This window comes from Oryx dammah, unplaced genomic scaffold (assembly GCF_014754425.2).
Source record: "Oryx dammah isolate SB20612 unplaced genomic scaffold, SCBI_Odam_1.1 HiC_scaffold_18, whole genome shotgun sequence".
NCBI classification, from domain to species: Eukaryota; Metazoa; Chordata; class Mammalia; order Artiodactyla; family Bovidae; genus Oryx; species Oryx dammah.
The window spans coordinates 106,584,155-106,605,429 of NW_024070202.1; the positions used below are offsets into that span (position 1 = coordinate 106,584,155).

General features: G+C 43.5%; 2 protein-coding genes across 2 annotated transcripts; both read right to left on the bottom strand.

Annotated features, from left to right (window-relative positions):
• Positions 1-7,911: 7,911 nt before the first annotated feature.
• Positions 7,912-9,109, bottom strand: LOC120877580 (putative olfactory receptor 13C6). Its single transcript, XM_040259915.1, is given in 3 exon segments — positions 7,912-8,269; positions 8,476-8,478; positions 8,787-9,109. Coding segments are annotated over 3 exon segments (684 nt in total).
• A 10,784-nt stretch (positions 9,110-19,893) lies between these two features.
• LOC120877709 (olfactory receptor 2F1-like) lies at positions 19,894-20,835 on the bottom strand. Its single transcript, XM_040260063.1, has one exon. It carries the CDS (start codon positions 20,833-20,835, stop codon positions 19,894-19,896), a length of 942 nt encoding a protein of 313 aa, XP_040115997.1.
• Between the last annotated feature and the right edge of the window lie 440 nt (positions 20,836-21,275).

A 21,275-nucleotide genomic window follows, 5' to 3' on the forward strand; every position in this document is an offset into this window, starting at 1 on the left:
TCCCCTTAACCAGTCCATCAGAAGAGGCTCAAGTGAGGATGACAGAGCCACAGACCAAATACATAAAAATGTCCTCAGTATCTGTTGGATCATATTGTAGACTTTCTCCTTTGGGAAGGAGAGGAGGGGAGTAAAATCTGGGAACTCTTTGAGCATAGTTTCTTCCTGGAACACTGTTAAAATGTGGCCCCACAGGTCCCAGAGAACCACCGTCATCCAGAAGGTCAGAATAGAAAAACTCTGTGTTATTCTCTCTCTTTGTATCCCCTCTGTTATGTGGAAGCCTTTGGTTAGAAAGTCCTAACTGCACTATCTTTAAAAAAAGTGATTTTATTTATTTCTTAGTTTTTGGCTGTGCTGGGTCTCTGTTGCTGCACCGTCTTCTCTCTACTTGTGGCACGTGGGCTTCTCATGTGGGATTCTCCTGGACCAGGAATCAAAACCGTGTCTCTTGCATTGGCAGGTGGATTCTTTACCGCTGAGCCACCAGGGAAGCCCCTTAACTGCACTATCTTATCTCAGTTGTCTGCTGGGAAACTAAGAAAAATCGTGTCTGTTACTGAACTAGTATGTGGCTGGGGAAGCAGTGACCTTCCTGAGGATAATGTAATAGTCACTAGTGAGCCCCAAAGGACAGTAATTGTGGTGGGCAGTGGCCTGGGCTGTGAGACCTAATAGTCCTTCTTTCTATGGAGATTCTTTTTCTCTTACCAAACTTGGACACTTCGATTTTAATTTTTATTAAAACTACTAGGTTTCTTCACAATACATTTTCTCCTTAATATTTCTGTTGTTCTGGTTTTGATTTTCTCTAAGTGACAGCCAGACTTTTCCCATGTTTATTCTTCCTTTGGAATCACATTTTGTGATTTTTCTTCTTTTTCAGATTGTCTCAAACTTTTTCCTAAAGCAAATGTCTCAAAGTCACATGTGAATTAAATAAATGAATTAAATAAACATGTACTTTTTGTTCTGAAAAAAAAAAAAGAATTTCACTTAATTTGTGTTCAAAACTGTTTAACTTCTTTTTTTTGTTTTAAAGAATCACCCCATTAAATCTTATGTTTAACTATTTGTTTAAAACAGTTTGTTTCAATTACTATGCAGAAGTTTTAAAATATAATTTTGGAAAAAATTTTAATTGGAGTTAGGTGCCTCTAAGGCAGAATATAAAGTTTTTGGTAAAAGTATCAATGTGCATATTTCAGAGACTAACCTGCAACTGGATTCCTTATAGACAGAAATTTTAATTTCCTCTGAGAGTAAAAATAATTTCCTTACTGATCAGGGTATATGCTGCTGAGTGGATGTACACTCATGAACTAAAATCTTTGGGCAATTATTCTACACTTTAGCTATTTTTTAATAAGTAATATGTTTACATTGTTAAAAATTCAAAAAGTACTAAAGAGTATATATAAAAAAATCTCTCTCCTACTTTCGCCTTGTGAGATATTCTTTTTTTTTTTTTTTGGAAGATATTCTTAACAGTTTCAAGTCTGTCCTTCTAAAGATATTTTATTCTATGACAGAAAGCCACGAATACCTAACAAACCTTTCAAGTAAGTTACTTACAAACTACTGTATTCCAGGTGCTGTGCTCAGTCGCTCAGTCATGTCCGACTCTTCGCAACCAACTAGCCAACTGAGTTATTACCTATCACCTGTGGCCTTTACACAAATGGTTGTACATGATTCATGCTTCTCTATACCTCACTGCTTCTGTTTAACAATACATGAATCTTGGAGATCTACACAAATGCACACACATACATTTCCTCACTTTTTTAGTTGTACCACAGTTTTTAAAAATGTCACCTGTTTGTGGTCAGTTAAAGTTGCTTCCTGTCTTCTGCTATTAGAATATTGATAGCAACGGTGCAATGTTGGCCGTCTCTTGTACATATGTCTCTGGTACCTGTACAAATTAACTGTAGGATAAAGTCCATGAAATGGAGTTACTGGGTCAAATGGCATGTGCCTTTCTAATTTTGATGTGTTGCCCTCCATAAGTTTTGATCAATTTGCTTCCTCACTAGTAACTTATGAGTGTGCTTATTTTTACACTTTTCATTTTTTTTGGCCAATCAGTGAAAGGTGGCATATTAGTGTAGTTGTAATTTGCAAGACTTACTTTGAGTAAGGTTTATCATTATTTTATATGTGTAGAGCCATTTGTTTTTATTCTCTGTGGAAAGCCTATATCTTTGTTTAATTTTGAATTTGGATTTGGGCTTTTTTCTTCTTTTTTCTTTTTGGCTGGACTGGATTTCATTGCTGTGTGTGGTCTTCTCATCAGAATGGCTTCTCCTGCTGCTTAGCACAGGTTCTAGGGCATGGCAGGCTTCCGGAGTTGCATGGGTTTAGCTGCCCCAAGGCATGTGGAATCTTCCCAGACCAGGGATTGAACTCCTGTCCCCTGCACTATAGGTGGACTGTTAACCACTGGACCACCAGGGAAGTCCTGGCTTTTTTCTTATTGGTTTGTAAGAACTCTTTATATCTTAGCAAAATTAGCTCTATTATTTGACGTGAATAGCAAAACACTCCCCTACCCTCAATGTTTTTATCTTACTTTATTCTTGATTCTAATGTTAATTTTTAAAAGCATCTTTATTTTGAAATAATTGTAGACTCACAGAAAGTTACAAAAAGAGTAGAATCCTATGTACTATTCAGACAGCTTTCTCCAGTGATGACATCTTATGCAGCTATAGTACAATATCAAAACTGTTCACAGTTTCCACTGATTTTTTACCCTGCATTCAGAAAGGCAATGCCAAAGAATGCTCAAACTACCACACAATTTACTCATCTTACATGCTAGTAAAGTAATGCTCAAAATTCTCCAAGCCAGGCTTCATCAGTATGTGAACCATGAACTTCCAGATGTTCAAGCTGGTTTTAGAAAAGGCAGAGGAACCAGAGATCAAATTGCCAGCATCTGCTGCATCATCAAAAAAGCAAGAGAGTTCCAGAAAAACATCTATTTCTGCTTTATTGACTATGCCAAAGCCTTTGACTATGTGGATCACAATAAACTGTGGAAAATCCTGAAAGAGATGGGAATACCAGACCAGCTGACCTGCCTCTTGAGAAACCTATATGCAGGCCAGGAAGCAACAGTTAGAACTGGACATGGAACAACAGACTGGTTCCAAATAGGAAAAGGAGTACGTCAAGGTTGTATATTGCCACCCTGCTTATTTAACTTGTATGCAGAGTACATCATGAGAAATGCTGGGCTGGAGGAAGCACAAGCTGGAACCAAGATTGCCAGGAGAACTATCAATCACCTCAGATATGCAGATGACACCACCCTTATGGCAGAAAGTGAAGAAGAACTAAAGAGCCTCTTGATGAAAGTGAAAGAGGAGAGTGAAAAAGTTGGCTTAAAACTCAACATTCAGAAAACGAAGATCATGGCATCTGGTCTCATTACTTCATGGCAAATAGATGGGCAAACAGTGGAAACAATGTCAGACTTTATTTTTCTGGGCTCCAAAATCACTGCAGATGGTGATTGCAGGCATGAAATTAAAAGATGCTTACTCTTTGGAAGAAAAGTTATGACCAACCTAGATAGCATATTCAAAAGCAGAGACATTACTTTGTCAGCAAAGGTCTGACTAGTCAATGCTATGGTTTTTCCAGTAGTCGTGTATGGATGTGAGACTTGGACTATAAAGAAAGCTGAGCGCCAGAGAACTGATGCTTTTGAACTGTGGTGTTGGAGAAGACTCTTGAAAGTCCCTTGGACTGCAAGGAGATCCAACCAGTCCATCCTAAAGGAGATCAGCTCTGGGTGTTCATTGGAAGGACTGACGTTGAAGGTGAAACTCCAGTACTTTGGCCACCTCATGAGAAGAGCTGACTCATTTGAAAAGACCCTGATGCTGGGAAAGATTGAGGGCAGAAGAAAAAGGGGACGACAGAGGATGAGATGGTTGGATGGCATCACCGACTCAATGGACATGAGTTTGAGCAAACTCCAGGAGTTGGCAATGGACAGGGAGACCTGGCAAGCTGCAGTACACAGGGATGCAAAGAATTGGACGCCAACTCCCGGAGTTCACTCAGACTCGCGTCCATTGAGTCAGTGATGCCATCCAGCCATCTCATCCTCTGTCGTCCCCTTCTCCTCCTGCCCCCAGTCCCTCCCAGCATCAAAGTCTTCTCCAATGAGTCAACTCTTCGCATGAGGTGGCCAAAGTACTGGAGTTTCAGCTTTAGCATCATTCCTTCCAAAGAAATCCCTGGTTTGATCTCCTTTAGAATGGATTGGTTGGATTTCCTTGCAGTCCAAGGGACTCTCAAGAGTCTTCCCCAACACCACAGTTCAAAAGCATTAATTCTTCAGTGCTCAGCCTTCTTCACAGTCCAACTCTCACATCCATACATGAGTACTGGAAAAACCATAGCCTTTACTAGATGGACCTTAGTCGGCAAAGTAATGTCTCTGCTTTTGAGTATGCTATCTAGGTTGGTCGTAACTTTTTTTCCAAGGAGTAAGTGTCTTTTAATTTCATGGCTGCAATCACCATCTGCAGTGATTTTGGAGCCCCCCAAATAAAGTCTGATACTGTTTCCACTGTTTCCCCATCTATTTCCATAATAATGCATAGCTAATGTTATTTTTAAAAATTATTTTCTGTATCTTCATCAGTATGAAAATAGTAGAGGAAACAAGAAGTGGCAAGGAGTTTTCTAGCCAGCAGGAAAGACCAGGCTTGCTTTCTCTTTCTCTGACTCTTGTTTGTTTGTTTATTTTTTCTTTTTTTTTTCAATTTTTTGAGTTGCCACCCAGTGCAAATATGCCAAGTGTGACTGAGATAAAGAAAAGCCACTTGTGGTGGATAAGAAATCACTGAGAAGGAAGTCTGATGCTGAAGAAGGCCACTGCAAGTTCACTAGAGGGTGTGACTAAGAGAATAATTTACTTAAGTAGCATTTTGACATCAGCTGAGGAAGTAAGTCTAGTCAAGGCTATGGTTTTTCCTGTGGTCATGTATGGCTGTGAGAGTTGGACTGTGAAGAAGGCTGAGCGCCGAAGAATGGATGCTTTTGAACTGTGGTGTTGGAGAAGACTCTTGAGAGTCCCTTGGACTGCAAGGAGATCCAACCAGTCCATTCTGAAGGAGATCAGCCCTGGGATTTCTTTGGAAGGAATGATGCTAAAGCTGAAGCTCCAGTACTTTGGCCACCTCATGCAAAGAGTTGACTCATTGGAAAAGACTCTGATGCTGGGAGGGACTGGGGGCAGGAGGAGAAGGGGACGACAGAGGATGAGATGGCTGGATGGCATCACGGACTCGATGGACGCGAGTCTGAGTGAACTCCGGGAGTTGGTGATGGACAGGGAGGCCTGGCATGCTGCGATTCATGGGGTCGCAAAGAGTCAGACACGAATGAGCGACTGACTGAACTGAGGAAGTAAGAATAGAACTAGAAGTTATTTTTTCTCTATTTTTTTTCCTTTGAAGAAATAAAGGAGAAAGGATGAAATTATAATGGAATACTGAGTGTTACTATACAATAGCTATTACCCTTAAACTTTATTCTGTATTTTATTTTGTAAGGTTGCTGTGTTATGCTGTTATATTGAAAATTGAAAAGACTAAAAAAAAGTGTTAGAAATCACATTAGATCAATGGGAAATCAGATTGACTGGTGGATCCTTGATCACATGCTGTTTTTGGGCAATTTTTTAAAATGATAAGTTGGATTCTATGGACTTCCCATGTGGCACTAGTGGTTAAGAACCACCTACCAATGCAGGAGACATATGAGACATGAGTTCAATCCCTGGGTCAGGAAGATCCCCTGAAGAAGGAAATGGAAACGCACTCCAGTATTCTTGCCTAAAAATCCCATGGACAGAGGTGCCTGGTAGACTACAGTGCGTGGGGTTGCAAAGAGTTGGACACAACTGAAGCGACTTAGCATGCACACAAGTCCAATTCTGTAACGTCAGGGAAGCTCATCTAAAACCCCCATCTTATCAATCAGTGGCAAATATCACAGCTTACTACTAAAGCTTTTATAAAACATATTTTCTAAAATTTAAAAACATGTTAAAACTCAATACATAAATTGGGATGTGTTAACCTTTTGTGGTGGCTGCAGATTCTTTGAGAATGTATCAGTTAACAAATATTTTTTGAGTGCTTACCTGTAGACAACGCCCTGAGCTGGGGATAAAGTAGTGAGTATCACAGATTAAGCTTCTACCCCATGGAATTTTCAGTCATGTGGGGAGTTGGGAATAGTGTCTAGTCATTCAGGTGAGCATGTCATGACAAATGGGGACAAGTGTGAGGAGGGGAAACCCTGGTGTCCTGTGAGTGTGTAGCAGGAGGACTCGGGTGGGTGGGGTGGGAAGAGGCACGCACCAGTAGGACTTACTCAAGAAATGATAAAACTGGGGTGAGACCCCACTTTGGCACACATTTCTGGGGACTCATAGAACCCCAAACCTGTCAGTTCCAGACTAAGAAGCCCTGCTCCCTAGTGGTGTTCCTGGTCTTGAGTGTATAAAGCGGAGAATGCTATGGAGGAGATTTTGTTCTGAGTAGAAGAAACTGGGTTTGTGTCCAAGGAGCAGGAGGTCCTGAAGTCAGGGGACCCTCTGTCTTGGAAATTTCCAGGTGGGTTCAGACAGATGTTATGTTGTCACACTGGTTTGCTATCTCTCTTGTCTCTAAGTGATTCCAGAAATACTCTCTTAATCTGGCTTCCATTTTGGACCCTGAATTTTGTTTTCCTGGGGTTCACATGCTGATTTATTCTCCATGAAAAAAGAAATTGAAGGCTCTCCTGGGCTAGTGCCTTGGTGAGAGTCAGACCCATTTTGTGAACTGACATTAGAAAAACAAACTCCAAATCCCTCCGAACTGGGGCAGGACCTACTTAACCAGGGGGTTGTTGTCTAACCCCAAGCCAGAAAAACAGGGTTGTCATCAGAGCTGACACTTAAATAAAACACCAAGTAAGCTCTATTTATTTTCCCTGGATCTTCAGCTGTTACTCAGATGGCATGGTTATCTTCTCCATTAAAAAAAGGAAAATAGAAGGTGCTTTATTTATCATTATAATCTCTATTCAATTATCAACTTCAAGACCTGATCATTCATTTTTATTTCTAACATTTCTCTTTATTGTAAATAAATTTTGGTCTGCGTCCCCTAGCTTCCCAATTCTTGGTTTTTCAACCTTATAGTCTTCCCTAAATAAAGGAAGTTGAATTATAAACAGTTGATTCACTTACTCCCACCAGTGAAGCATGAAATAGAGAGTTTGCTGGACTAAAAGGAGAAAATAGTTTGTCTCAATTAGTCTAACATGCCTGGTGGAGAAGAAGAGGATAATTTCTCGAATATTATATATTAGGTGCACTATTCCCTACTTCAAAAACTGTGCTCTCTTGCTATTGCCTCTAATGCAAATTCCATGGCCTTGTTTTTAAAGCCCTACTATGCACACCACCCCCACTTTCCTGCCTTACCTCCTCTTCACTGCCTCCTCAAAATGAAATCTTTGCTCTATGCAAACTGGTTTGTTCACTCTTTCCCAGACAGACCTTGGTGTTTTCTACCTCCTCACCGGGCTTGCATCATTTCCCTGTGAGCCAAGAATGAACTCTCTCTCTACTCTCTCATCTGTCTAAGTTCTACCATTTTCTATGGCCATTTTAATTTTTCTTTCCCCATCGATTCTTTTGCAGACCACCTAGGTTTTTTTTCCTTCATAAGGGAATTTTGTGAATTCCATGGGCTTTAATGTTTATCTCATATTTGGCAGCTAACCAAATATTGCCTAATTGTACTTTGCCATTACTGAATGATGTTGCAATTTCTTCTTGGTATTTACCTTTTATCTTTTCATATAATCCCCAGGTTATGGGGAAGGACTTCATATTAGATTGGGTGTGCCTTCTACAGCACCTGGCATGGTGTACTGAACACAGTGGAGCTTGACAAAAATCTGTTTGTTGATTGATATTTCTCTCCAAGTCCTGCATGGTGTCCAGGGCCCCATGATTCTCTCAACAGTAGGAGGGAACACTGCAACGTCCACACAGGCTACATGGCTCATGACACAGTGCCCACAGGTGGGCAAGTGCATGGGGACTGCCATCTCCACTTCAAAATTAGCTAGGCCCACAAACCAAGAGACCACTGTTGGCCTTGGACTGATTGCTGCTCCACAGTGCATGGGGTTGACCACATAGTGTTCATAGACCATTGCTGTCAGCAGTGAGAACTTAGTCCTTGAGTCCTGGGTGCTCATTGGAAGGACTGATGTTGAAGCTGAAACTCCAATACTTTGGTCACCTGATGCGAAGAGCTGACTCATTTGAGACCCTGATGCTGGGACTTCCCTGGTGGCTCAGATGGTAAAGCGTCTGTTTACAGTGTGGGAGACCTGGGTTTGATCCCTGGGTTGGGAAGATCCCCTGGAGAAAGAAACGGCAACCCACTCCAGGACTAGTGCTTTGAAAATCCCATGGACAGAGGAGCCTGGTAGACTACAGTCCATGGGGTTGCAAAGAGTTGGACATGACTAAGTGACTTCACTATATAGTCTATACGATGCTGGGAAAGATTGAGGGCAGGAGGAGAAGGAGACGACAGAGGATGAGATGGTTGGATGGCATCACGATCTCAATGGACATGGGTTTGGGTGGACTCTGGGAGTTGGTGATGGACAGGGAGGCCTGGCGTGCTGTGATTCATGGGGTCACAAAGAGTCGGACATCACTGAGTGACTGAACTGACCTGCCCCACCCCAGGGCCAGTGAGAAGAAGTGCTGGGTACCACATCAGGTGGAGGAGATGGTGTTCTTCTCCAGGAGGAAGTGCGCCAGCATCTGGGGAACCCCGCTTGAGGTGTAGCAGATGTCCACTACGGAGAGGTTGCCGAGGAAGAAGTACATGGGCAGCCGGAGGCGGGAGTCCAGCTGGACCAGGACGAAGATGAGCCCGTTGCCCAGCAAGGTCAGCAGATAGGTGGCCCCGAACAGGACAAACAGCCCAGCTTGGATCTGCCGGTCCCCGGAGAGGCCTAGCAGGACAAACTCACTCACCCAGGTCAGATTGTTCTTCCCCATGGAGCAGGCGGGTCAGGCTACCTGAGGAGGTGGTGGCTTAAAGAGTTCAGAATCAGAATTCACAGTCTGGGTCTGAACAAAGGACTTTAAGTAACACTGCAAGTACTTGTATGTTTTCTCCATTAGACTCTGAGCTTCTTGAAGTCAGGGACATTTCCTGATTTTTCTTTGCATACAAAGATTTCTAATGAATGTTTCACAATAAAAAACTTTGTGTTGGGGAAATGAATAAAACAGTTTTCAAGTGCTAGTGTTGAGGATTACTATTTGATCACAAAACACAAGACTTGAGTACTGAAACTCTCCCTTGTCCTATTACTCATTCTGGAGCCAGTGGTTTTCCAGCTTCTCCTGTAATCCAGGCTGGGTCAGTGACAGGGAAAAAAAAATCCCTCATTTGGTTCTCAATGTACTGATTAAACAGGCTTAGTCCTAAGATGATAAGATCAAGGCCTCACTGTAGAACATTATACCAACTATAATTATGTCCCAACTTTTTGTGATTATGCTATTTCCTTGGTGAAACTCTGGCATTCATTTGGATGTTAAACTAAGTGATTAATAAAGGATGAATGCACACACCACTTACTTGCAATAACAACATTTGGAAACTGACAGTGCCCACTGATGAAGTCAGTAAGGGAGTGCCTGTAAAGCCCTTGGAGCTTTGTTATGTGTAAATCCTTCTGTCATAGCAAAGACATGTTTGCCCCTGGAACACCTCCCTGTTTACTTTGCTGGTCTTTAACCTCTATCAGAAAGGTTAAAAAGACAAAGGTCTGTTTAGTCAAAGCTATGCTTTTTCCAGTGGTCATGTATGGATGTGAGAGCTGGACTATAAAGAAAGCTTAGTGCTGAAGAGTTGTTGCTTTTGAACTGTGGTGTTGGAGAAGACTCTTGAGAGTCCCTTGGACTGCAAGGAGATCCAACCAGTTCGTCCTAAAGGAGATCAGTCCTGAATATTCAAGGACAGACTGATGCTGAAGCTGAAACTCCAAAACTTTGGCCGCCTGATGTGAAGAACTGACTCCTTGGCAAAGATCCTGATGAAGGGAAAGATTGAAAGCGGGAGGAGAAGGGGATGACAGAGGATGAAATGGTTGAATGGCATCACCTACTCAATGGACATGAGTTTGAGTAAGCTCCGGGAGTTGGTGATGGACAGGGAAGCCTGGCGTGCTGCAGTCCATGGGGTCGCAAAGAGTTGGACATGACTGAGTGACTGAACTGAACAGGGGAAGTTTGAGAGGGAAGGAAAAAACTCCAGATTAAAGGATTTGCCCATGAAAATCCCACAGGACCCATGGTAGGAACCAGAGCAGTGCTTTCCACATCAGCTATACCTTAGAATCACTGGGGTCCTTTGAGAACTCCAGAAGCCCAGACCAAACTCTGAAGTAATTAAGACAGACATTCATATGTGAGTAACTTTACTGTTTCCTGGTAACTAAAGTGTAAAACTTTAATTACACGTTTGAGAATCACTGCTTTAGTGGGAACTTTTAACCTTATTTTTGAAAACTCAAGATGTACTTTTTTGAGATAAAAACCCGGAAGAGTTTTTGAGGAGGAAAAATCTTTGACCTAAACTTCTCATTCTTTGTTTGAAAAAATTGAGGCCAAGAAAGTTAAAATGATTTGCCTCAAATCCCACTGAATCAGTTAAAAAGTGATCCTGGATATCTTGCCTTTTGTGTGCTGGGTCTCCCTTAGCCTTAGCCTTCTAAAGTGAAAGTGTTAGTCACTCAGTCATATCTGACTCTTTGTGACCCCATGGACTCCTCTGTCCATGGGATTCTTCAGGCAAGAATACTGGAATGGGTAGCCATTCACTTCCCCAGGGGATCTTCCCGATACAGGGATCGAACCTGGGTCTCTTGCATTGCAGGAGGAGTCTTTACTGTCTGAGCACCAGGAAGCCCTTAATCTTCTAAGGTCTGACCCAAAACAAATGTTTTAGAATATCTTAGATCCAGGGAAAAACTAGTTAGTGTCAAATGAGATGATATGTGAGAAAGCTCTTCATAACTTCAGTTTAATTCAGTTCAGTCACTAAGTCATGTCCAACTCTTTGCAGTCGCATGAAGTGCAGCACACCAGGCCTCCCTGTCCATCACCAACTCTCAGACTTTACTCAAACTCATGTCCATCGAGTCAGAGATGACATTCAACCATCTCATCCTCTGTCATCTCTTTCTCCTCCCACCTTCAATCTTTCCCTGCATCAGGGTCTTTTCCAAGGAGTCAGTTCTTCACATCAGGTGTCCAAAGTATTGACTGGAGCTTCAGCTTCAGCATAAGTCCTTCCAATGAATATTGAGGACTGATTTCCTTTAGGATGGACTGGTTGGATCTCCTTGCAGTCCAAGGGACTCTCAAGAGTCTTCTCCAACACCACAGTTCAAAAGCATCAATTCTTCTGCACTCAGCCTTCTTTATGGTCCAACTCTAACATCCATACATGATTACTGGAAAAACCATAGCCTTGACCAGATGGACCTTTGTTGGCAAAGTAATGCTTCTGCTTTTTATTTATTTATTTATTTATAATTTATTTTTTTTTTACTTTACAATTCTGTATTGGTTTTGGCATATGCTGTCTCAGTTCAGTTCAGATCAGTCGCTCAGTCGTGTCCAACTCTTTGTGACCCCATGAATCGCAGCACGCCAGGCCTCCCTGTTCATCACCAACTCCTGGAGTTCACTCAAACTCATGTCCATCGAGTCGGTGATGCCATCCAGCCATCTCATTCTCTGTCATCCCCTTCTCTTCCTGCCCCCAATCCCTCTCAGCATCAGAGTCTTTTGCAATGAGTCAACTCTTTGCATGAGGTGGCCAAAGTACTGGAGTTTCAGCTTTAGCATTAGTCCTTCTAATGAACACCCAGGACTGATCTCCTTTAGGATGGATTGGTTGGATCTCCTTGCAGTCCAAGGGATTCTCAAGAGTCCTCTCCAACACCACAGTTCAGAAGCATCAATTCTTTGGCACTCAGCTTTCTTCACAGTCCAACTCTCACATCTATACATGATCACAGGAAAAACCACAGCCTTGACTAGACGTACCTTAGTCGGCAAAGTAATATCTCTGCTTTTGAATATGCTATCTAGGTTGGTCATAACTTTCCTTCCAAGGAGTAAGCGCCTTTTAATTTCACAGCTGCAATCACCATCTGCAGTGATTTTGGAGTCCCAAATCACCATCTGCAGTGATTTTGGAGTCCCAAAAAACAAAGTCTGACACTGTTTCCACTGTTTCCCCATCTATTTGCCATGAAATCATGGGACCAGTTGCCATGATCTTCATTTTCTGAATGTTGAGCTTTAAGTCAACTTTTTCACTCTCCCCTTTCACTTTCATCAAGAGGCTTTTTAGTTCCTCTTCACTTTCTGCCATAATGGTGGTGTCATCTGCATATCTGAGGTTATTGATAGTTCTCCTGGCAATCTTGGTTCCAGCTTGTGCTTCTTCCAGCCCAGTGTTTCTCATGATGTACTCTGCATAGAAGTTAAATAAGCAGGGTGACAATATACAAACTTGACGCACTCCTTTTCCTATTTTGAACCAGTCTGTTGTTCCATGTCCAGTTCTAACTGTTGCTTCCTGACCTGCATATAGGTTTCTCAAGAGGTAGGTCAGGTGGCCTGGTATTCCCATCTCTTTCAGAATTTTCCACAGTTTATTGTGATCCATGGTTATTTGACCTGAGGCCAAACTGTGGTGGAGATAATGAAGATAATGGCAACCTCCTTCAAAAGCTCCCATGCATGCACTGCCTGACTCAGTGCCCCCAACCCTGCAGCAGGCCACTGCTGACCCACGCCTCTGCCAGAGACTCCTGGACACTCACGAGCAAGTCTGGGTCAGTCTTTTGTGGGGTCACTGCTCCTTTGTCCTGGGTCCTTGTGCATACAGGGTTCTGTTTGTGCCCTCCCAGAGTCTGTTTCCCAGTCCTGTGTAAGTTCTGGCAGCTCTATGGTGGGTTAATGGTGACATCCTCCAAGAGGGCTTATGCCATACTGAGGTCTGCTGCATCCAGAGATGCTGCCCCCACGGCAGTCCACTGCTGACCCATACTGCCACAGGAGACACCCAAACACAGTTCTGTCTCAGTCTCTTTAGGGTCTCTGGGTCCTGGTGTGCACACAAGGTTTGTTTGAGCCCTCTGAGCATCTCTGGCAGGTATGGGCTTTGATTCTAAACGTGATTTTGCCCCTCCTACCATCTTGCTGGGAGTTCTCCTTTGCCCTTGGACATGGGATATCTCCTTAAAGTCACTCCAGCACAGCACAGGTGCTGCTCCAATGCCATGTGGCAGACGTGGGGTATCTCCTCACCCTTGCTCCAGTGGTGCTCCAGAGCATTTAGATAATGCTCATAACTTCAGAGCATTATCTAAATAAAAAGGATTTGTAGTAAAGATATGCAGGGTGGGCCATAGAATCTAATGAAATGGAAATGAAAACAATTCAACCCAAGTCTTTCTAACAGGGTTTGAAGATAAGGCTCTGGCTGGATGGGGGTGAAGAGGGCAGAGCAGCTTTATGCTATCCTGTCTTTCCTATTGAATTGGAACCTACCCACTTCCTTCTTTCAGTCCTTTTGTGGCTGGAAGGTGTCATTGTAGAAAATGCCAAAAATAGAAACTGGTTTTGGCACAATACCCAGCCTTGGCTTTCCACAGAGCCTATTTTTTCATCAGTGCAGTAAGTAACCGAGCTATGGTCCCCAAATGTGGTTCATGAGTGCTGAGAACAGCACCTGAAATTCTCACCACTGAAGAAAGTGAAATGCACAGTGAGAGTCACAAAAAAAGAATACAAGCTGGGAGGAAATTTTAGGATCATCATCTCAACCTCGATGGTTACAAGTGAGGAAGCTGAGGCTCAGAAAGCGGAAGTGATTTTCTCAGGATTGTTCTGCCAGTTGGGAGCAAAACTGGAACTGAATCTGAAATCTGATGACCACGATCCCATGTTCTTCCTGTTACATCACATATGATGCCATCTGGAGCATCAAGAGTGTATCACAGCCACTACTGGGGAGCAGCATCACCATAGAATGAAATGTATGACAGGTTTGATTTATAGGGAAGGGGGTGTCAGAAAAGATGTGGTGTTTGGATGCTGCTCCTGGGAAATCAGATGGAAACTTTGAACTGTCATAAAGGGTTCTAAAATCACTGCAAATGGTGACTGTAGCCATGAAATTAAAAGATGCTTACTTCTTGGAAGAAAAGCTATGACCAACCTAGGCAGCATATTAAAAAACAGAGACATTACTTTGCCAACAAAGGTCTGTCTAGTCAAGGCTATGGTTTTTCCAGTAGTCATGTATGGGTGTGAGACTTGAACCATAAAGAAAGCTGAGTGGAAAAGAACTGATGCTTTTGAACTGTGGTGTTGGGGAAGACTCTTGAGAGTCCCTTGGACTGCAAGGAGATCCAACCAGTCCATCCTAAAGGAGATGAGTCCTGAATATTCATTGAAAGGACTGATGCTGAAGCTCCAATACTTTGGACACCTGATGTGAAGAACTGACTCCTTGGAAAAGACCCTGATCCTGGGAAAGATTGAAGGTAGGAGAAGGGGATGACAGAAGACGAGATGGCTGTATGGTATCACCGACTCAATGGACATGAGTTTGAGCAAGCTCTGGGAGTTTGTGATGGACAAGGAAGTCTGGCGTGCTGCAGTCCATGGGGTCACAAAGAGTTGGACACGACTGCACTGAAGGCAGGAAAACAGACTGAAGAGTAGCTTGGCCAGATCAGTGGACTGGCAGTCCAGTTTGCCAAGTACCAACTGACCTCTTTCCGTTTTATCTATAAAAGGGAAACATCCACCCCATAGTGAAGTAGAAGGATGGAGCCCACATACCTGGACTCTCAACTTTCTCTGAAGCCAGGAGATGGAATTGGAAAACCGCCTCCACTAAGCCCAGCTCTTTCACTCCCCTTTTCTGATTTCTAACAAACAAACTGCTTAAAGGATAGAGTATTTTCTGCTTTTTATTGTGTGCTTTCTAGTTTGAACAGAGACTGGCATATAGAGCTGGTGGACTGACTGACTGACTGAACATCATTTATTCACTGAGAAGTGGTTTCTTTAAATTCCATTGTCTTATCTAGGAGCTCAGTGTAGAACCTTAGTATTGATGTTTTCACAGAGTTCACTCTATGAAATGACTCTAATCAGAAGGGTCTCTTGAAGGATAATAGAGTTTTTGCCTCCTGATAGTAAGTGTCCTTTAAATACATTGAGTTTCTCTTTAAAGACTCAAAAGGGCCCAAAAGACTTTAAAGGGCTGAAAAAAAAAAGCCCTAAAGCTCAAATAATGGAATCAGAGCAGAAAATAGGAAATAGGAAAATATTTTGTACAATTCTCGTGAATTGGTATCTTCTTTGGATAAACTACATGTATGCACTACAACTGTGGACAATGGAAATTAAGTTTTATTTACAAAAGATATGTTTTAATTATTAGGATTCAGTTCAGTTCAGTTCAGTCGCTCAGTCATGTCCGACTCTGCGACCCCATGAATCACACCACGCCAGGCCTCCCTGTCCATCACCAACTCCCGCAGTTTACCCAAACTCATGTCCATCGAGTCGGTGATGCCATCCAGCCATCTCATCCTCTGTCATCCCCTTCTCCTCTTGCCCCCAATCCCTCCCAGCATCAGAGTCTTTTCCAATGAGTCAACTCTTTGCATGAGGTGGCCAAAGTACTGGAGTTTCAGCTTTAGCATCAGTCCTTCCAATGAGCAAATGACATGTTATTGTGTTTTTAATTTGCAGGACTGATCTCCTTTAGGATGGACTGGCTGGATCTCCTTCCAGTCCAAGGGACTCTCAAGAGTCCTCTCCAACACCACAGTTCAGAAACATCAATTCTTCGGTGCTCAGCCTTCTTCACAGTCCAACTCTCACATCCATACATGACCACTGGAAAAACCATAGCCTTGACTAGACGGACCTTAGTCGGCAAAGTAATGTCTCTGTAATTATTAGGATTAGAAGATGTCAGTAGATTATTGTCCCAACTATATTATAATTTGATGAAGAATTATAGCTCAACAAGTATAGAACGAACATCAGTTGACCGCTTCCAACTTTTAATGGGTTTTTTATCAAACCTCGTCCACAAAGTTTGCTCATTCAACTATTTGATGAGCAGTTTTGTAGGCAGGTTATGTTTGAAAGTGTAGTAGAATATCACACTGCTCAAAGCTGCTTCCATAGACCTGTGATAAGGGTAAAAGAAAATATACCAAAGTATAAGTGCTTTCGATTTGTTCTTTCAGGAGAAATTTGAGGTTTCTTTGCTTAGAAATCACAGACAGCAGGCAAACAGCAAGCAGATGCCTAAGTGTGAAGGCTTTTGTTGGGGGAGAGATCTTTGAGAAGGAATAGAGAAAGGAAAAGATAATCTGTTGATCTGGGGGAGAAATTGATAATATAAAAATGAGAAGAGTCTGAAAACGAGAGTTAACAAATTTTTCCCAGGGGATAGGGTTGGGTGCCTCAGATGGGAGTGGGAGTGGTAGGGAAAGGGGCTTCCTTAAGTGGCGTTAGCATTAGTGGTAAAGAACCTGCCTGCCACAGCAGGAGATATGGGTTCAATCCCTGGGCTGGGAAGATCCTCTGGAGGAGGGCATGGCAACCTACTCCAGTATTCTTGCCTGGAGAACCCAATGGACAGAAGAGCCTGGTGGGCTATAATCCATGGGGGCTTAAAGAGTTGGACACAACAAAAGCGACTTAGCACATACATACGTGGTAGGGGAAAGGACCAGGGAGGGGATTAAAAGGAGGATGGAGGCTGGTGGTCATAGTCTTAGGGGGAGAGGGTAGCAGAGAGGGGCTAAAGCAAGGAGTGAGAGGAAGGGAAGGGAAGGGGGGCGGTTCTTCAATAAAATTAAAAATGAAAGTTTTGCTAGATACTTCTCTAAAGGACATACACAAATGGCCAACACACACATGAAAAGATGCTCAACATCTTTAGACATTAGGGACATGCAAATTAAAAACACAATAACATGTCATTTCACACACACTGGGATGGCTACAGTCAAACAGAACATACATTTTGCCAAGAAAGCAGAGAAATTGGAACTCTCATTTATTGCCAGTGGGAATGTAAAACAGTTCGGCTATGGTGAAGAGCAGTTTGGCATTTGCTCAAAAAGTTAAATATAGAATTACCGAATGACCCAACAGTTCCACTCCCGGGTATGCACCCAAAAGAATTAAAAACAGGTTTTTCTATTAATAACAAAACTTGTACATGAAAGTTTATAGCAGTACTATTCACAATAGCCCAAAGTTAGGAAAAAACCCAAATGTCTATCACCTGATGAATAGGTAAAAAAAACATGTGGCTATTTCCATACAAGGGAACATTATTCAGACATAAAAAGGAATGAGGCCTTGCTACATTTGACAATATGGATAAATTTCAAAAATAATATGCTAAGTGAAAGAAGCCAGACACAAAAGATCACATATCATATGATTCCATTTATATGAAATGTCCAGATCAGGCAAATCCATAAAGACTGAATACACTGTGGCTTTAAGAGCCTGGGAGGAGGGAGGAATCAATTCAGTTCAGTCACTCAGTTGTCGCTCATTTGTGTGTGACTCTTGTTGACCCCCCGGACTGCAGCATGCCAGGCTTCCCTGTCCATCACAAACTCCTGGAGCTTGTTCAAATTCATGTCCATCAAGTCAGTGATGCCATCCAGTCATCTCATTCTCTGGCATCCCCTTCTCCTCTTGCCTTCAGTCTTTCCCAGTATCAGGGTCTTTTCCAATGAGTCAGTTCTTCATCAAGTGGCCAAAGTATTCAAGCTTCAGCTTCAGCATCAGTCCTTCCAAAGAATATTCAGGACTGATTTCCATTAGGATTGACTGGTTTGATCTCCTTGCGGTCCAGGGGACTCTCAAAAGTCTTCAGCATCACAGTTCAAAAGCATCAATTCTTCAGTGCTCAGCCTTCTTTATGGTCCAACTCTCACATCCATACATGACCCCTGGAAAAACCATAGGTTTGACTAGACGGACCTTTGTTGGCAAAGTAATGTCTCTGCTTTTTAATATGCTGTCTAGATTGGTCACAGTTTTTGTTCCAAGGAGCAAGTATCTTTTAATTTCATGGCTGCAGTCACCATCTGCAGTGATTTTGGAGTCCCCCCAAATAAAGTCTGTCACTGTTTCCATTGTTTCCCCATCTATTTGCCATGAAGTGATGGGACCAGATGCCATGATCTTAGTTTTTTAAATGTTGAATTTTAAGCCAGCTTTTTCACTCTCCTCTTTAACATTCATCAAAAAGCTCTTTAGTTCCTCTTCACTTTCTGCCATAAGGATGGTGTCATCTGCATGTCTGAGGTTATTGATACTTCTCCCTGCAACCTTGATTCCAGCTTGTGCTTCATCCAGTTCAGCATTTCCCATGATGTCATTTAAAGGGTATGAAGTGCCTTTTAGGGGTGATGAAGATGTTATGGGACTGTGTAAGCATGAAGTTCCATGACATTGTGAATATACTAAATGCCACTTAATTGTACACTTTAAATGGTCAAAATCTTGAATTGTACGTGATGTGAATTTTACCTCAATTTTGAAAAATTGTTTTACTAGGAATTTTCAAAGGTACTTCATTTCCTCCTCCTCAATCTTTTGATATTTTCTTAACAGACTCAGTTTGAATTATTCTCAATTTGTATTTTGTTTGTTTGTGGGTAAGATAAACCAGAGAGCTGTAATATTTAGGTAAGAGATGCTTCATTCTGATTTTTAAAAGTAGTTTTAAACATTTTTCCAGATTAAAATATCATGGTCTCACTTTATATTCTAGGATGTTTCAAGCTCAATCATTAATTTTTGTGTCAGTAGAGTGAAAGGATCACTAACAGGGAGTTGTGATCCCTTCTTTCTTAAGTAGCCTGACTTGCCTCTGATGATCTGTGCACGATTCTTAGGCAAGCATTAGTTCTGAATACATCCTTCAGTTTTCATAAGAGCATATCCTTAGACCTGATTATGTAGAGAGATGTTTGTGGTTATGAACTTTTCACTTTTTGGCCAGCCACTTGCCACCATGGCAAGTTTGAAAGGAAAATGAGTGACATGATATCCACTGACTCATATGGAGTCAGCCCTGTTCCTCATGGATGTGCGGATAATTACTGTGACTTTGGCTCCAGGTCCCCCTGTGAACTCCCCACTCTTGGAGCTGAGTGGGATCATTGGTGACCACATGATGACCCTTCTACCTCTGGCCCAAGGCCTGTTTGATCCCATGGGCATGGTGAATCTTGTAAGTCACAACTTTTCCTCTCTTTTTTTCCCCACTCATTTCCAAAAAGCTTAGACTTGTGGCTGTAGAATTTAGGAAATAGACTTTCTTGGCATAAATTCTGTGCACTGCCCAACATTTTGATTTAGTCTTCTTTTCTAATTCATATATACCAGTATATCTTTTTTTTTCTCCATATAATTTTCTGTGGACTGTATGTATTTCTAAGTCGTTGTAATTCACATTTTTTTAAGACTAAGCCAGGGACCAAAAACAGCCCAGAGATAAAATTCCATTTCTCTATGACTTCAAACGATGGTGCGGGATTGGGGCCCCTCCCATCGGCTCCCTCACACAGACACACACCACACACATGCACTCACATGTCCACACACGTACATGCACGCACAGTAGGCGGCAGGCACGCTGCCCTGCCCACTGTCCTCAGAGCGAAGCCCTTGAACCACAAGGTCCCAGGCTACCGTTTTGATTCAGAGCGCCTCGTCAGAACCCGAGTCAGAGCGGCCTTTATCTCCTTGTTCCTCAGACTGTAGATGAGCGGATTCAACATAGGGGTCACCACCGCGTAGAAGATCACCACTACCTTGTCCTGCTCGGCGGAGGCGGTGGAGCGGGGCTGCATGTAGGTAACCAGGGCCATGCCGTAAGACATGGAGACCACGGTGAGGTGCGAGGCACAGGTCCCGAAGGCTTTGCGGCGCCCCACGCTGGAGCGGATCCGCAAGACGGCGGCCACGATGCGCGTGTAGGACAGCGCGACCAGGAAGCAGGGCACCAAAAGCACCACCACGCTGGATGCCAGTATGACCGCCTGGTTGAGGGTGACGTCCACGCAGGACAGCCTGACGAGCGCCAGCGTCTCACAGGCCACGTGGTTCAGCACGTGGTGCCCACAGGTGGGCAGACGTATGGTGACCGTGGTCTCCACTGCTGCGTTCGCCAGGCCCACGAGCCAGGAGACGGCGGCCAGGCCTGCGCAGAGCCGCGGCCCCACGACGGCTGCGTAGCGCAGGGGGTCGCAGACGGCCACGTAGCGATCATAGGCCATGGCGGCCAACAGCAGGAACTCGGTGCCCCCCAGGGCCAGCGAGAAGAAGTGCTGGGTACCACACCGGGCGGAGGAGATGGTCTTCTTCTCCAGGATGAAGTGCGCCAGCATCTGGGGAACCCCGCTGGAGGTGTAGCAGATGTCCACTATGGAGAGGTTGCCGAGGAAGAAGTACATGGGCAGCCGGAGGCGGGAGTCCAGCTGGACCAGGACGAGGATGAGCCCGTTGCCCAGCAAGGTCAGCAGATAGGTGGCCCCGAACAGGACAAACAGCCCAGCCTGGGTCTGCCGGTCCCTGGAGAGGCCCAGCAGGACAAACTCACTCACCCAGGTCAGGTTGTTCCTCCCCATGGAGCAGACGGGCCAGGCTGCCCAGGGAGCAGCAGAGGCAGGGAAGGGCAAGTAAAGGTCTCTCTTTAGGAGTCTGGGATTAAGCCATGGGCCAGGACTGGAGCTGGGAGTGGGGCACCTCCCCTCAGGTTCCTTAACCTAGGTGCTGAGGGGACAATGCCGTGAGGCGGGAGCGAAAAGGAGATTTGAGTTCTCACGATGGACTCAAGGATGAAGTCCCTGTTCTGGTCGTCCTTAAGCATCTAGGATCCAACACAGTTACAGTTACACAGGGCATGAGCCATCAGTGTAAAAGGAAAGATAGAGGAAAAGGTGGTGGAGAGAAGGGAGGAAAGGTGATAGGAAAGAAAAAAGGAAGTAAAAGAGAAAGAAAAACTAGGGAAGGGAGGTAGGAGAGCAAAAAATGAGGGAAGGAGAGTGGAAGGCAGGGAAGAAAGGAA